Raw genomic sequence first — 13101 nt, 5'->3', positions numbered from 1 at the left:
AGCAACATTACATTTAGCTCTTTGCTGTCATCATGAAGGACATTGATAATAACTACTTTTAACTAGAAAATGTAATTTCGAGGAAATTACCAGTGCATGCAAAAGCAAGACATACATTAAGATAAAATGTGAAACAAACTGTTTTGAGTGTTGTGGAGGTGTGTGTGTGTGTGTGTGTGTGTGTGTGGATGAGTGAATGGTTTGAAGAAGAGTGGATAGAAAGTTGGAAGGAATGTGCCATATATCCTTGTAGAATAGAGAGGCAGAGAGAGCTGACCTAGAGGAGTTGATGCAGGTGCACAGTGCAATGCAAAGTCAATGGGGAAAAATAAGCTTGATTATTTCAAATATCTCAGAAAGTATAAAGTTTACAGAACTGAAATATACATTCGTTCAAGTCTCATTTTCAAGACATAATAAAGTTTGAACCAAGTTTCTACGTTAAACGGTTGAAGCTGAATTAGACGCAGAAATGTTGGTTAGGAGAACAATAATAATACAAAGATGATGCCTTCGGATGTCAGAACAGTGCATTTGCATGCACTGTAATTATTTGATAACCTGGACATGTGTCGTCTATGTTTTTTTTTTTTTATTATTATTAAACTAGCCTACAATAAACATGCATAGGCCTATTACATGAAGGTCATAATTTAAACATAGGCTATACATTTCACTTTTACAACGATAAAATGACATGTGGGTGACTGCGGGTGATCGATGGCTAATATAAATTCTGCGCTGACCTTTACTTCATCACTTGGATCACATGCGTCGCCTTTGTTGATGCAGAATCCTGAAACAGGCGCTGTGCGTGCTCGGCTGATGTCAAAAACAGCAACTACAGTTTCTCCGGGATTCGTCTCAACCTGAAAAACACCTGCCCAAAGGATGGGCAACTCTCCTGGAATAAGAGCGGAGGACAGAAGGTTCCATTGTCTGCCCACGTCGCTTTCACAACACTGCAGGACGGCACCTTGGAGGGTCGTAAATGTGCCCGCTTTGGTGTATTTTCCGTCCTTTATGTATTTACTGTCCAGACTCAAAACTTTCACGGTCGACTTGGAGCCCCTCTTTTCATTGAAAAATAGACAAACATGTGAGGACGCATTATGCTGGAAGCCATCAACAAACTCAACCTCTGTGGCACGAATATTTTGGATGCCTGAAGTTAGAATAGGCCTAGCACTTCCATCTGTTTTGGAGAAAATCCCCCCGTGAAGCTCTTTATCTCTTGTGTCCCGCAACGTTACCAAGGCATTGTCACTAGACTTAAACTTTCTGCCCACCAGTAAATATTTGTTATCTCCATGGCCAATAATTACTGCTATGTTTGGATATGTTCCAATATTGATGCCTTCCTTGTGTATCGTCTTAGATATATTATTGATGTCAAGAACTTCACAATATCCGTTGTTGTATGTTCCACATGTTATCACAGTGCTGTTAGAGATGAAGGGCAGTAGAATCTCTATTTGGTTTGAAGTTGTTGCATTTGATATTACTTTCCGCGTCTCAGGATTGAGGTCGAGCCTCGTCTGGTGAAGCTGAGTATCCGTCAGGACGAACAGTTTATCGACCCCAACAGCGAAATTAACAATATTCCCAACAAAGGTGTGCGATTCTTTGCAGTGAGCACACCTGCAAACAGTCAGAAGAATTGCGAGAAAAGTAACTTCCATTTTGTGCCAAACTTGGGCTACATCTGTCTGAACGTGCTGCTTGTCTGAGCGTGATGACCATGACTGTGTAACGCGGCCACTTGACGTACTGTAGAGGGCTTGTAGTTCCACAATTTCGCAAAGAGAAACTGTAACTTCCTCATGCACTGGTTTCCTTTCACAGTGCAGTAACCACTGTGCCTCAGCTTCTGGTGCTCTCCAGACGGCCTGCCTGCGCTCTGCCTAGCGAATTCCGCCGGGTTGGTCTGATCAGCTACGGGACTGTGCAACATCTATTGCCCTGGGACCTTTCTCGGCCGTCTACTGATGCAGTCAATTTGGACTAAGTTGGCGTGGACTTCTCTCATTTTGTTTGCTTTTATTATTTATTTATTTATTTGATTTGTGTTTGTTTGTCTGTCTTATATGTCTTGGTGTCACGGGTACGCTGGCGATTACGCCACTCCGTCCGGCATCTTGTGTCTTGTTATTTTGTGAATTTGTTTGTTGTGTTGTCATGGGTACGCTGGCGACTACGCCACTCCGTTTCGGCACTGTCTCTGTGTGTAAAGCGCTTTGGGTTGCACTCAGTGCACATTAAATGCGCTATATAAATAAAAGTACCTACCTACCTACCACTGTGTGAATCACTAAGCTGACATGCTGAAAATGATTTTGTCGTAACTCCATAAATCCATAAACTCCATCGGAGAAGTAGCCTATGTGACGTGACAGCGCAGGTAAACGTAATGTGTGCGTAAATGTGTTGTACGTTGAGTGTGTCTAAGTAGAGAGAGAGAGAGAGAGAGAGAGAGAGAGAGAGAGAGAGAGAGAGAAAGATGTCACAGGAATCGCACAACAAACTTGGGCATATTCGAAAGACTAAATAAAGATTGTGTAATATTGCATAGGCATATACACACTGGGGTGTCTTAAAAAAATGATTTCATTGGAAGTGTTACGTTCCGGAATGTTCATAGTTTTCCAGTGACAACGTTGCTCTTACACCACTTAAACGTTGCTCTTGACTTCCACCACTCAAAAGCTTCAAGACACATGCACCAGAGCTGTGCAATTAATCAATAATGATTATGACTTATTAAGAAATCAACATAAATATCAATAGTAACATTTTTTTCTACATTCACTTTCATAAAATGAGTCGTTTTACATGGGTTATATTCTGTTGGGAAAAAACGGCAGTATATTTGGCAGACTACTGCCATCTATTGACTAACATGTGAAATACGCACATGTAGATTTTAAACTCAAATAACAAATGTGCAGAAATATAGCCGCAAGCGGCGATGGCAGGCCCGAGCACCTGTTGTGGGGACCCGTGACATTTCGGAATCTTACAAAGCAACACATACTTGTTGGTTGGCATGTGCATGAGCAACACACATGCCCACCAAATTTGGTTAATTTTCATCAATGTATGTGTCAACCACAACAGACAACAGGCTACGTGGCGCTATAGAGTCCCTAAGCCACACTCTAGGCCAGAGCTCTGTCTCTGACTAGCGGCAGCAATAACACACAAGCCTACCTAATTGTCGTGAATGTATGTCACTGATTGAGAATTTGCCTAAAACAGGTTTTAATTTTGAAAAAAAAAAGTTAGTTAAATTACAAAATCTGAAGGTATGTCATTATAGACCAAGGTCTTAGCTGTTCAGCAATGTACCGGTGCAACCTCCCCTTTTTGTATTTTTTTCATAAAATAGGCATTTTTCCAGTACTTATACAACGTTTTTGTAGGCCTAAATAGAAAAAGTATGCTTTTTTAATCCAACAACCATATTTTTGAATTAAAACAGACTATTACTTTAATAACTACACCACTGGAGAAACATATTGTAAGCATATTTATTTAAAACAAACAAAAAAAAGTGGTTTCATTACAACATAAAATTCCAAAATAAATACCACTCAAGTCTTGCTTGACAACTTTATTTAACTATTTGGTCCAAAAAGCCTCCGTTGAGGACCATTTGGAGGCTTTTTTCACCACCGTTAAGCAGAAAACCTGACGGAGGGTGACATCTGACGGTGGTGACAAAAATCTACTATTTCACATGATATGCATGAATTGTACACATTATCCACCCTGTTTGCATCCTATTGCTGGCTACTTCAAACCTCTTCTTAAAAAGTATACATTTATTTTATAATCTAATCTAATATTTTGTATACAAAAGAGACGGTGTTGACATGTTATGGTTGTGACAGTAGCAGTGTCCAAAAATATGAACAACTTCAAGAGAAAATAGCTAACTAATGGGAGCTTGAGTGATCTTAAAGCATGCAGTACGGCTGAAGGTTTGAAAATGAGGTCCTCAAGAATGTAGTTGACCTTGTAGTTGCCTGATTTTATTGCCTTTTATCAGGGCCGGCCCAAGCCTTTATGGGGCCCTAAGCAAAATTTCATTTGGGGCCCCCCACACCACTATCAGCACCAGATGCTTCATCATCCCATAGGCTACACTGTGTGTGTAACATACCCACTATCATTACCATCATTTGTAATTTACTTACATCATACCGGTGTCATTCTGGCTGTTTTTAACATTACCAGAGTAGCAAACTCACAAAAATGTTCTAATTGTTTTGCATTTTTAAATAGAGTGGGGTGTAAATGTGTGCAAAATTAATTACACTATTTGAAAGTAACATCAGCAGACAAGACACTGCATTTACAGTAACAAGTTAACCAGTTTAATTTCTTTAGTTTTTCAAATTCAGAACAGATGTTCAAAGTTGTGCAAAGTGTGCAACGTGGTGGTGTGGTGTGGTGTGGTGGCTGCTCCTCACATTCAGGTTCTGGCAGCCCTACCGAGGATGAACCTGTAGTGAGAAAACAAATAGGCCTAAAATAAGCTCACCATGTTAAATGTGTCATGTTATAATTAAAAATAAAACTATATGTTTTACAACCATACAACTACCAAAATCCCCCCCCCCCCCCCTTCAACAATTCAACAATTTAACTTCAACAATTCCCCTGCAAATTTTTACACAAGCACAGAGACTTGATTACTTTAATTGACTATCTTTACTCATACAGACAGGGAGCTGCACACCTTTCTGGTGACCAAAAGTCAAATTTAATAAGCCTAATATGACTAAAGAGGGCATTTCTTTGCACAATACTACTGATTACAATGAACATCTGTCAGAAGCCTATTTGGTGTGATGGAATCATTTATGAATTGTCTGTCATACACAGTTATTTTTAATAAATTTTTCTTTGTCTTTATTATTCTGAACCTGACTGCGAGACACGTTCACCTTTGTCAAGATAATCAAGATAAAGTGGGAAAAACGGAACATAGCCTTAACAACCTAGTACTAGTAATAAAACGTTAGCAACCTAACTAACTAGTAAAACATAAAACATTATTTCTAACTTCCATGCTACATTACACCTTGCAAGGCTACAGTACAATCCTGTCGATAGGTTAGGCTAGATCATAGACCTAAAAGAAAGGGCTAGATCCGCTTCAACCCTCTGGCTCTGGCTACATCCTAGCCTCGATTTTTTCAGTCACCAACTTTAATCAACCTCGCCCATTATTATTACTTACCTCAACGGCCTCGTTTGCCTAGCACATAGGGAAGCTGCATGAATAAACACTGTATAGTCCAGATATATCTTACTGTAAATACACATTAGTATATATTTCAACAGATTACATTTCGTTTCTATTTGGTAGCCTACCTGATGTTAACTAAAGGGTGCATTTTCTTCTAGCTAGCCAGCTAACCTATCCAGAACATAAACTGAAGGCTAGGTTATTCACAAATATTGTCATATTGAACATGCAAACCTACCTTTATCTTGCCATTTTTCTCGTCTTCCAGCTTCTTTTTCCTTTTCTCGGCTCCAGAGGGATAGCTTCTGTTTAGAGACTAACTTCCACTTCACGTTTCACATGATGACCGACAACCACGCCAGCGGTGTATGATATCTGCATGCCCAACGGTGGCAGCAACCAACAGAGGGAATCAATTTTGAGAATAGGCCTACAGTATTTTGCGAATTGTGAAAATAAAATGCATTTATACACATTTATCACATTTATATGTGTAATACCATCTCGTTTCTATTATTCAATGATATTTTTCATTTTTATTTTTAAAAAGATATATATTATCGTGATCTTTTGGTGCTCTTGGGGGCCCTCTGGTGGCGTGGGGGCCCTAAGCGACCGCATAGTTCGCTTATCCCTTGGGCCGGCCCTGCCTTTTATAAATATCTGACGGTGGTGACGAAAATGTGGGACACATTTTGAGCAGCCACGAAATAATAGTAAATATTGCTCAACACGTACTGTTTGGAGTTTCTAATACATAATACAATGTACTCTTTCATGTGGTAAAGATATCATTAAATTAAATGATTGCTTTTAGTGTTTTTAATCAAGTCAAAATGATTATCTCCTATTCGAGGACAACTGATTTTGTAGGGTATGGGCCAGCATATAATCATTAAATTAATACAAAAATAAAATAAACCTTTAAAAGAGCCTCACATTTGTGCAAAGGACCCCCTGCTTATAACCTTGATTCTTTTTGTTCATGGAAATGGTATTAATTCCCAACAGAATCAGCACTTTTCTTAGTGAGACATGTTTTAGGCAAATTCTCAAGAATCAGTGATGTGTCAACAATAATAGACAATGTGCTAGGTGGCGCTATAGAGTCCCTAAGCCACACCCTAGGCCAGAGCTCTATCCCTGACTAGAGGTAGCAATAACACACATGCCCACCAAATGTGGTTCATTTCCGTGAATGTATTTACCACAACAGACAATGTGCTAGGTGGCGCTATGGAGTAAGCCACACCCTAGGCCAGAGCTCTGTTTCTGACTAGCGGCACTAATAACACACACGCTCATCAAATTTGATTCATTTTCGTGAATGAATATATCTGTCAACCACAACAGGTAACACACTAGGTGGTGCTGTAGAGTCCCTAAGCCATACACTCGGGCTGAGCTCTGTCTCTGAATAGCTACAGCAAAACACATACCCACCAAATTTGGTTCATTTTTGTGAATGTACGTGTCAACCACAACAGACAATGTGCTAGGTGGCGCTATAGAGTCCCTAAGCCACACCCTAGGCTAGAGCTCTGTCTCTGACTAGCGATAGCAATAACACACAAGCCCATCAAATTTGGTTCATTTTCGTGAATGTTTGTGTCAACCACAACAGATAACGTGCTGCTAGGTGGCACTATAGAGTCCCGAAGCCACACCTTAGGCCAGAGCTCTGTCTCTGACTAGCAGAAGCAATTCCACTGGCAAATAGCTGGCAAATTACATCCAATTTATAGCCTTTTTTCTGCCTATTACATGAACTTCCTGTTTCTTAACTCATTCACTGCCATTGATGTCTTTAAACGTCAATTTAGACACATGCGTTGACTGCCATTGACGTCTATAGGGGAGGGCTCATGGGTGGGCTTGGGAACGATCTGGCAAAGTTTCAGGCTTGTAAACAGACTGTACTAGCGATCCGAACCGCTAGATGGAAGCAGTGCCATTTGGATGATTAGTATCTGCCTGCAAAGTGCACATACAGAGACATGCAACCAGCATGCAACAAGCTAACACTGAAGATCGACCACAGTGGATCTAGTTTGCACGCGGTGCAGGGAATAAATATGCTTACTCCTTACATCAAGGATGGAAAACATGTGAACGGTATGATCCATTTACATTGGATATTACTATTCAACTTCAGTACCAAGAGGGCCGAATGGAAAAATCACTGGGTTTTCAGGGGCCGCATAAAATAAGATAAAATCAGAGTAAAATTCAGTTCAATTCAATTGAATTTTATACACTGGCATAGAAACTAATACCATAGCCTATTATCCATATCCATAAAAAAATCTTCTCAGACAGGTGATAGGCTGCCACACGAACTATACAAGTATTTGAAAACACCCAGGCTAACCATAGTATTTCATACCTGATGTCTGATAGCTGCCATATCATGCATCAGTGGGAAAAATTGCAGTGTTGATTTAACTAGCCTACTTCAAGATAATTAGGCTCATAAGTGTTTCAAACACACACAGTAGCCTACAGCGCCAATCTCTCAAATATACTTAGCATTGAATTTAAAGAAAAAGTAATGCCAGCTCTGCCTCTGTTTATCTATTTCACGATTTCTTACCGCCAAAGATTCTAAACTTCGAGCCTGCGCAAATCACAAACAATAACATTCCCACGAGTGGAGTTAAGATGGCTCTGTCTAAAGAAACGTCTAATTGACAACGAAAATCGTTCATTTTACCCTCTGCAACAAGTACGAGACTTTCATGTATATTGTGCAACGAATCCATCGCTGTAAAGAAGGAATATAAAGTCAAGAGGCAATTCTCTACAAACCACAGCTCCTTCACTAACTTTCCTGAGGGCTCGGAGGAACGGAGACCGGGTATGATTGTAACACTTTTGATTTGCGCACGCTCGAGGTTTAGAATCTTCGGCGGTAAGAAATCGTAATTTAATCAACATTTAATGATAACTAGAGGTGGGCCGTTATCGGCGTTAATGTGCTGCGTTAACGTGAGACTCTTGTCGGGCGATAAAAAAAATATCTGCGTTAATCTATTCTAATCTAGCTGGGTTGGGAGCTGGGTCTATACTATGCAAGCTATAGACCTCTGAAGTTCGCCTACAAAAAAGCCACCATCTTTGCCCAAATAAGGAGATCCGGTATCTTGAGATTTTTTCTATGGGAAAATAACATGGGGTTTTTCAATTATCGCACCTGTTAAACTCTCACGGGGATGATGACATTGGAAATGCAGACGTTTTTCGCTACACAGTTTTGTCCACTGCCGTCTAGTGGATACTGTGATCTTCGGTAGGTGAAGACGGCACACTTTGATCTTTGCTACCCCAGAGCTAACTTACAATGCAACTTGCCATAAGCAGTTAGCTTCAATTAACTCCCGGATCTCCTTATATGGGCAAATAAGGCAGCTTTGGATCCTTTTTGTAGGCGAACTTCAGAGGTCTATGATGACTTTCACTTTCATGTTTTTGCGCGGATGTATACCTAGCCTAATTGGACTGCAGGGGGCGAGAACGAGTTTTCGAACCTGTGTGCCAACCTGTGTGCCTGCTGTGAAATTAGTATCACACATAAAACGTGACATGCTAACATAGATGCAGCTAAAAAAACACCGGGTTTGCTTCAGGGGAAATTTAGTTTTAAGAAGCTTCCCAATGGAAGCTTCGATAAGACCAAGGTTGTTTGCACCTTGTGCAATGCGGAGTTAGTTTACTGTAGGAGTTCTTCCAGCCTAAAGTACCACATAAACGCAAAACATCCCTTAGCTAACGCGGAACATGCCGGGCCCAGCAATGATGTAGCGCAGGGGAAGAGTCGTCGCCAAACTACTATTTTGGAGTGCAACCGAGGCAAGCCCGTTAGCACAGCTTTATCAGAGAAGATAACCAATCTCCTCGCTCAGTGGATTGCCACCAGCTGCCGGCCCATCAGCGTGGTCGAGGATGATAGACCTCTGAAGTTCGCCTACAAAAAAGCAACCATATTTGCCCATATAAGGAGATCCGGTATCTTGAGATTTTTTCTATGGGAAAATAACATGGGATTTTGAATTTTCGCACCTGTTCAACTCTCATGGGGACGAAGAAATTGGAAATGCAGACGTTTTTCACTACACAGTTTTGTCCACTGCCGTCTAGTAGACAGGGAAAAATCTAGAACGATCTAATAAAGGTCACTACCAAACTTTTCTCAATTGATTCTATAGTACTTTTCCGCGTAGAATCCATTTCTGCTTGGGACATTTTCATATCACGCATAGTTAATGAGATAATTTGCATATTTGAATACATTAGGGCAATTCCATATCAGTTGGAACAGGTCCGACACCATGGTCCTCAGTTTTTCCTGATTTTTGGTCCAAATGTTCCTCCATGTCTCATTAGAAGAAAACCAACATTTTAGCTGGGTATCTTGTTTAGTTTCTGAGATATGGCTCTTCAAATGTGGTTAGACGTGTCCTAAAAAAAAGGCTGAAAATTCCTGTATTTAATGAGCACCACTTTTTTTAAACCCCTCTCCTCTCTTAAGGCTACCATATTATTTTCTAAAAATTTGAACACTGGGGCAGTACCCTGTGTTGTTGTCCAAAATCACAAAGGAATTACAGTCCTTCCCACCATTGGAGACTTATTCATCGAAGCAAACCCATATTTTTTTTGAAAGCAATGAAAAAAAAGCCTGTTTTTGTTCTCTTATGGTCATGAATGCCTAGCACTCACATTTTTAAAACTCTGCATATATATAGTCCATGAGTAAGAGAACATGTTGACAAAAAATTGAGATGTTTTTGTTTCTTATTTCGAGGCTATGAGCCTTCAAAGTTGGCCAAAATGGCGTTTTTCCTAAAAATGCCACTTTTATTGCCTTTTTCCAAGGACGAGATGAAATGCAAATCCAACATTTCTTTTTTTCTGCAATAGTGTGGCACTTTGCAGATCATGTGAATGTGGTAGATCCGACCTGTCCATTTTAATATCCCCACAGCACATGTCTGAAGCTAGAAAAAATGAAAAAATGTCTTGGCTGAAGGAGGTGTTGGTTTGATTTGTATGAACCTCTTAGAAGGACAATTTGGGATGTAAATCCATTTTATCTTTTTGAGGGATCAGAATGCCATCCTGTAAACAGGATAAAAATGTTATATCCCATTTTTACTCTTTAGTGATCCCTTAAAATATGTCCAAAAGTTGTCATAAATGGGGGAAAAAAGGCGACTAAATTGAGGGGCTTAAATGGCCAAGTGGATCAAGTCACAAGGCTAAAAATGAAATATAAATCAGAAGAGATACTGAGGGAGAACACTGTTAAATGTATAATCCCTGCTATGATGGCCTTTGAACCCACTGTGTCCCTAACTGAGGTTCATTCTCATTAAACAAATTTCTTCTGCATGAAGCATATTGTCTCCTGGTTGCTGTTGGAGTTACCGTTGGATGCAGCATGCATTGTGATTTGTTCTAATGGTATCCCTAGACAGTTAACCTGAGATCCACTTAGATAAACATAACCCTAGGACCAGTGAAAATCCTACACTTTTTGGTCATCCATATCCATCCATAAGTTAAATTAATAATATTTTTTTTATGTCACACAAAGTGGGTACCGATCAACTCCAAATGGTCTGAAACATACTCCTACACAATATCTCAAACCATGATTTTGGCCTCAACACTTACAGTTTTTTGTTTTTTTTTTCCCATTCATTTCAATGGGAAATAGTTTTTTGCGAACAACTATTGAACGGAAGGTCGTAGACTCAATCTGATTTGCTCCATCAGACATAATTCGCCCATGAGGATCAAGCAAGAAGTGAATGTTTATTTCTATGACCTTCCGTTCTCTAGATATAGCCTTTTTAAAGTTTATTTCCTGTTTTAAACCAACTTCCGGTTATCACAGGATATTAGGGACACAGTGGGTTCAAAGGCCATCATAACAGGGTTAAACATTTCACAGTGTTCTCCCTCAGTTTCTCATCTGTCTTATATTACATTTTTAACCTTGTGTGACTTGATCCACTTGGCCATTTAAGCCCCTCAATTTAGTTGCCTTTTTCATTTTTGACAACTTTTGGACATATTTTAAGGGATCACTAAAGAGTAGAAATGGGATACAACATTTTTATCCTATTTACAAGATGGCATTCTGATCCCTCAAACAGAAAAAATGGGTTTACTCCCCATATTGTCCTTCTAACAGGTTCATACAAATCAAACCAACACCTCCTTCAGCCAAGACTATTTTTCATTTTTTCTAACTTCAGACATGTGCTGTGGGGATATTAGAATGGACAGGTCGGATCTACCACATTCACATGGTCTACGAAGTGCCACACTATTGCAGAAAAAAAGAAATGTTGGATTTGCATTTCATCTTGTCCTTGGAAAAAGGCAATAAAAGTGGCATTTTTAGGAAAAAACGCCATTTTGGCCAACTTTGAAGGCTCATAGCCTCGAAATAAGAAAAACCAACATCTCAATTTTTTATCAACATGTTCTCTTACTCATGGACTATAAATATATAGAGTTTTAAAAATGTGAGTGCTAGGCATTCATGACCATAAGAGAACAAAAACAGTTTTTTTTTCATTGCTTTCAAAAAAAATATGGGTTTGTTTCGATGGATAAGTCTCCAATGGTGGGAAGGACTGTAATTCCTTTGTGATTTTGGACAACAACACAGGGTACTGCCCCAGTGTTCAAATTTTTAGAAAATAATATGTTAGCCTTAAGAGAGGAGAGGGGTTTAAAAAAAGTGGTGCTCATTAAATACAGGAATTTTCAGCCTTTTTTTAGGACACGTCTAACCACATTTGAAGAGCCATATCTCAGAAACTAAACAAGATACCCAGCTAAAATTTTGGTTTTCTTCCAATGAGACATGGAGGAACATTTGGACCAAAAATCAGGAAAAACTGAGGACCATGGTGTCGGACCTGTTCCAACTGATATGGAATTGCCCTAATGTATTCAAATATGCAAATTATCTCATTAACTATGCGTGATATAAAAATGTCCCAAGCAGAAATGGATTCTACGCGGAAAAGTACTATAGAATCAATTGAGAAAAGTTTGGTAGTGACCTTTATTAGATCGTTCTGGATTTTTCCCTGTCTATAGTGGATACTGTGATCTTCGATAGGTGAAGATGGCACACTTTGATCTTTGCTACCCCTGAGCTAACTTACAATGCAACTTGCCATAGGCAGTTAGCTTCAATTAACTCCCGGATCTCCTTATATGGGCAAAGATGGCAGCTTTGGATCCTTTTTGTAGGCGAACTTCAGAGGTCTATGGGCTCGAGCTTGTCCTTCAGGCAGCCACAGGTGACCCATCATGCAAACTGCCTGCGAGGCGAACTGTTATGAGGAGAATTTATGACCAGTTCGCCACAGAGAAAGCTGCAAAACACGAGAAGCTGGTAGAGGCGAGCTGTGTAGCGTTGACCGGGGACCATTGGACATCGGTCAACAATGACAACTATCTCGGCGTTACTATACATCTCATCGATGCCAGCTGGGAACTTCACTCCTTCGCTTTAGGTAGGCTATGTTATCCACTCTATGTGTATGATGTTGTGTAATTTTAAATGACATCATTTAATTGAATTACTTGGTTTATTAAAGGAGCCGTATGTAGGATTTTGGCCAAAACGAGTACTGCAATTACTTTCAAAATACTGTAGAGCGGTGAATCGCCTCCCCCTCCCCTCTGAGTCACGGTTGCCAGCTAGCTGCAGCAGGAACGTAGGCTGCTAGCTTTCAATGGCAAGTTTTCCTCAGCATAATGACAGAGAAACAAACTCACTCTGATAATGCATTGCTAACGTTAGCAATGACTATAAC

The 13101-nt window shown here is 39.9% G+C and overlaps 1 protein-coding gene across 1 annotated transcript in view; it reads right to left on the bottom strand.

Annotated features, from left to right (window-relative positions):
- LOC134062701 (plexin-C1-like) overlaps positions 1–4204 on the bottom strand; it is a 45859-nt gene extending 41655 nt beyond the window's left edge. Inside the window, exons 1-2 of the mRNA XM_062518811.1 lie at positions 4200–4204; positions 747–1641 (exon numbers count right to left, since the gene is read on the bottom strand). Coding sequence (XP_062374795.1) covers positions 747–1641; positions 4200–4204 — 900 coding nt within the window. The remainder of the gene's footprint in view (positions 1–746; positions 1642–4199) is intronic.
- Between the last annotated feature and the right edge of the window lie 8897 nt (positions 4205–13101).

This window comes from Sardina pilchardus, chromosome 17 (genome assembly GCF_963854185.1).
Source record: "Sardina pilchardus chromosome 17, fSarPil1.1, whole genome shotgun sequence".
Lineage (NCBI taxonomy): Eukaryota > Metazoa > Chordata > Actinopteri > Clupeiformes > Clupeidae > Sardina > Sardina pilchardus.
Note: the sequence above shows the minus strand (reverse complement) of the source record. Positions and strands in the feature narration are given on the sequence as shown.